The sequence below is a fragment of the Gavialis gangeticus genome, unplaced genomic scaffold (assembly GCF_001723915.1).
Source record: "Gavialis gangeticus isolate Ggan-Ray unplaced genomic scaffold, GavGan_comp1, whole genome shotgun sequence".
Lineage (NCBI taxonomy): Eukaryota > Metazoa > Chordata > Crocodylia > Gavialidae > Gavialis > Gavialis gangeticus.
In genome coordinates, this window is record NW_017729031.1 from 32,185,555 (window position 1) to 32,187,335 (window position 1,781).

Genomic DNA, 1,781 nt, shown 5'->3' on the forward strand with positions numbered 1-1,781 from the left:
GGGGGGGGGGGGGGAACCCTCATCTTGGACTGAGTAAATATGGTAAATCAACACACTTTAACAGCTCCTGCTGATTTCAAGTGCTGAAACACATTATACTGTCTTGTGTTTCAAAGCATTTCCTGTTGATTACCCACAAACAGACACCTAAGAATTTAGGTCCACATTTTAATGGAGTTGGGGCCCAAAGAACAGCAGATCCTTCTGTTCACAACATACTGGTCAGAGATGCTCTTATATTAGGCACATAATACAAATGTTAAGGCAGGCAGGCATGATGAAAACAACCATTAGAGCAAAGTTTAGCTGTAACAGGTTAGTCAAGGTTTATTTGTTCTGGGGAGGCAGGGTGGGGGCAGAGAAGGAAGAGATGCCGTCCCTAGACTGATCTGCTGTTCACAGCAAGTATATACATAAAAGGTACAGTTCAGAAAGTACAATACCTTACCTTTTCAGCCACTCTGCTATATCCTTTGCTGTAGCACCATAATTCTCATAGTGGAAGAGGAACTTTCCTTTCCTATTAATGCAACAAAACAAGTTTTAGCCCCTGCCCTGGATGATAAGGAGGAACAAGAAATTACAATTTAGTGTATGATTTCTAAAGAAGAAATAAGCAAGACTGACTCAAAATAGCAGATGGTAGGGTATCCCCGGACACCGTATTCTTCCTTTATCCTTTCAAATTCAGCAGAGTAAACATTCATTCCCGCAAGTACCTGCAACAAGAAAACAGAGCCACATGCTTCTTTGCCATCCTGCTATTCATACTAGCACAGTCTTTCTGGCCTATTACATATAGTGTGTAAAAGCAGCCTTTAAGTAGCTCATCACCTGTTCCTGCTTTCTGGACAAGAACCTTCCCATATTTACATGCACTCTCTAAAACCTGAAGCACCCAAAGGGGACTCATTCAGGAGCGTTACTATTTCTCTCGCTGGGTATTGATATTTCAAGTGGCAGGCCTGACTATATTTTTCAGTTCAAGTATCACAGCTTACAAAGCGTAGGGACATTAGCTGGAACACAGGCCATTCTGTCCCCACCTCTTCAGCTTCTACCAGGGCAGCAGACTTAAGATCTGGCTGAGTAGCAGCTCAAAAGGGCAATTATTAGAGGAGAAAACACCACAAAACCATTACTGCAGTCTGAAAACAAGGCTTATGCTCATTTAGGCAATAGGAAACAACACCTCTTTAGAGGCTTCTAAGAACAGGTTTGGGCTCTGAACGAAGTAAACAAGATCACTCAAAACAATCAATTTTCCCCATCACTTTTTATTATACATTTTATAACCAGCTGCCTTTTGATAACTGGGGGAAGTAGAGCAGCAAGTGAGGAGCCCAGCTGTGGGTTGCCAGGGAGACCGGTGGGAGTCAGCTGACCAGAAGGGGCAGGGCCTGACTCCTATATAACTTCCAGGCTGAGGCCGGGCAGGCAGTTGCCTGCCAGCAGCTGTAGGGGTAGGAACTCTGCCCGAGTGAGAAAAAGGAAGAGGCTAGCATGCACGGACAGTTGTTCGGGGGACAGATGGAGAAACCCAGTGACAGACTCGAAGGTGGTTATGGCCAGATGGCTTAGGTTTACGTTACAGCCAAAGGGCTTGAGTTTCATAGTTTCTAGGGTCAGAAGGGACCTGAGCAGATCATCTAGTCCGACCCCCTGCCATGGCAGGAAGAGCACTGGGGTCAAATGACCCCAGTAAGGTGGTCATCCAACCTCCTCTTAAAAACCCCCAGGGTGGGAGCCTGCACCACCTCACTTGGAAGCTGGTTCCAGAC

At 45.6% G+C, this 1,781-nt stretch overlaps 1 protein-coding gene across 3 annotated transcripts in view; it reads right to left on the reverse strand.

The window, feature by feature from the left end:
* The window catches only part of PDIA5 (protein disulfide isomerase family A member 5), a 159,462-nt gene that overhangs the window by 95,016 nt on the left and 62,665 nt on the right, over positions 1 to 1,781 (reverse strand). For all 3 annotated transcript variants that reach the window (XM_019522578.1, XM_019522579.1, XM_019522581.1), the window contains exons 9-10: positions 628 to 719; positions 449 to 520 (exon numbers count right to left, since the gene is read on the reverse strand). In XM_019522578.1, the coding sequence (XP_019378123.1) occupies positions 449 to 520; positions 628 to 719 (164 nt within the window). The remainder of the gene's footprint in view (positions 1 to 448; positions 521 to 627; positions 720 to 1,781) is intronic.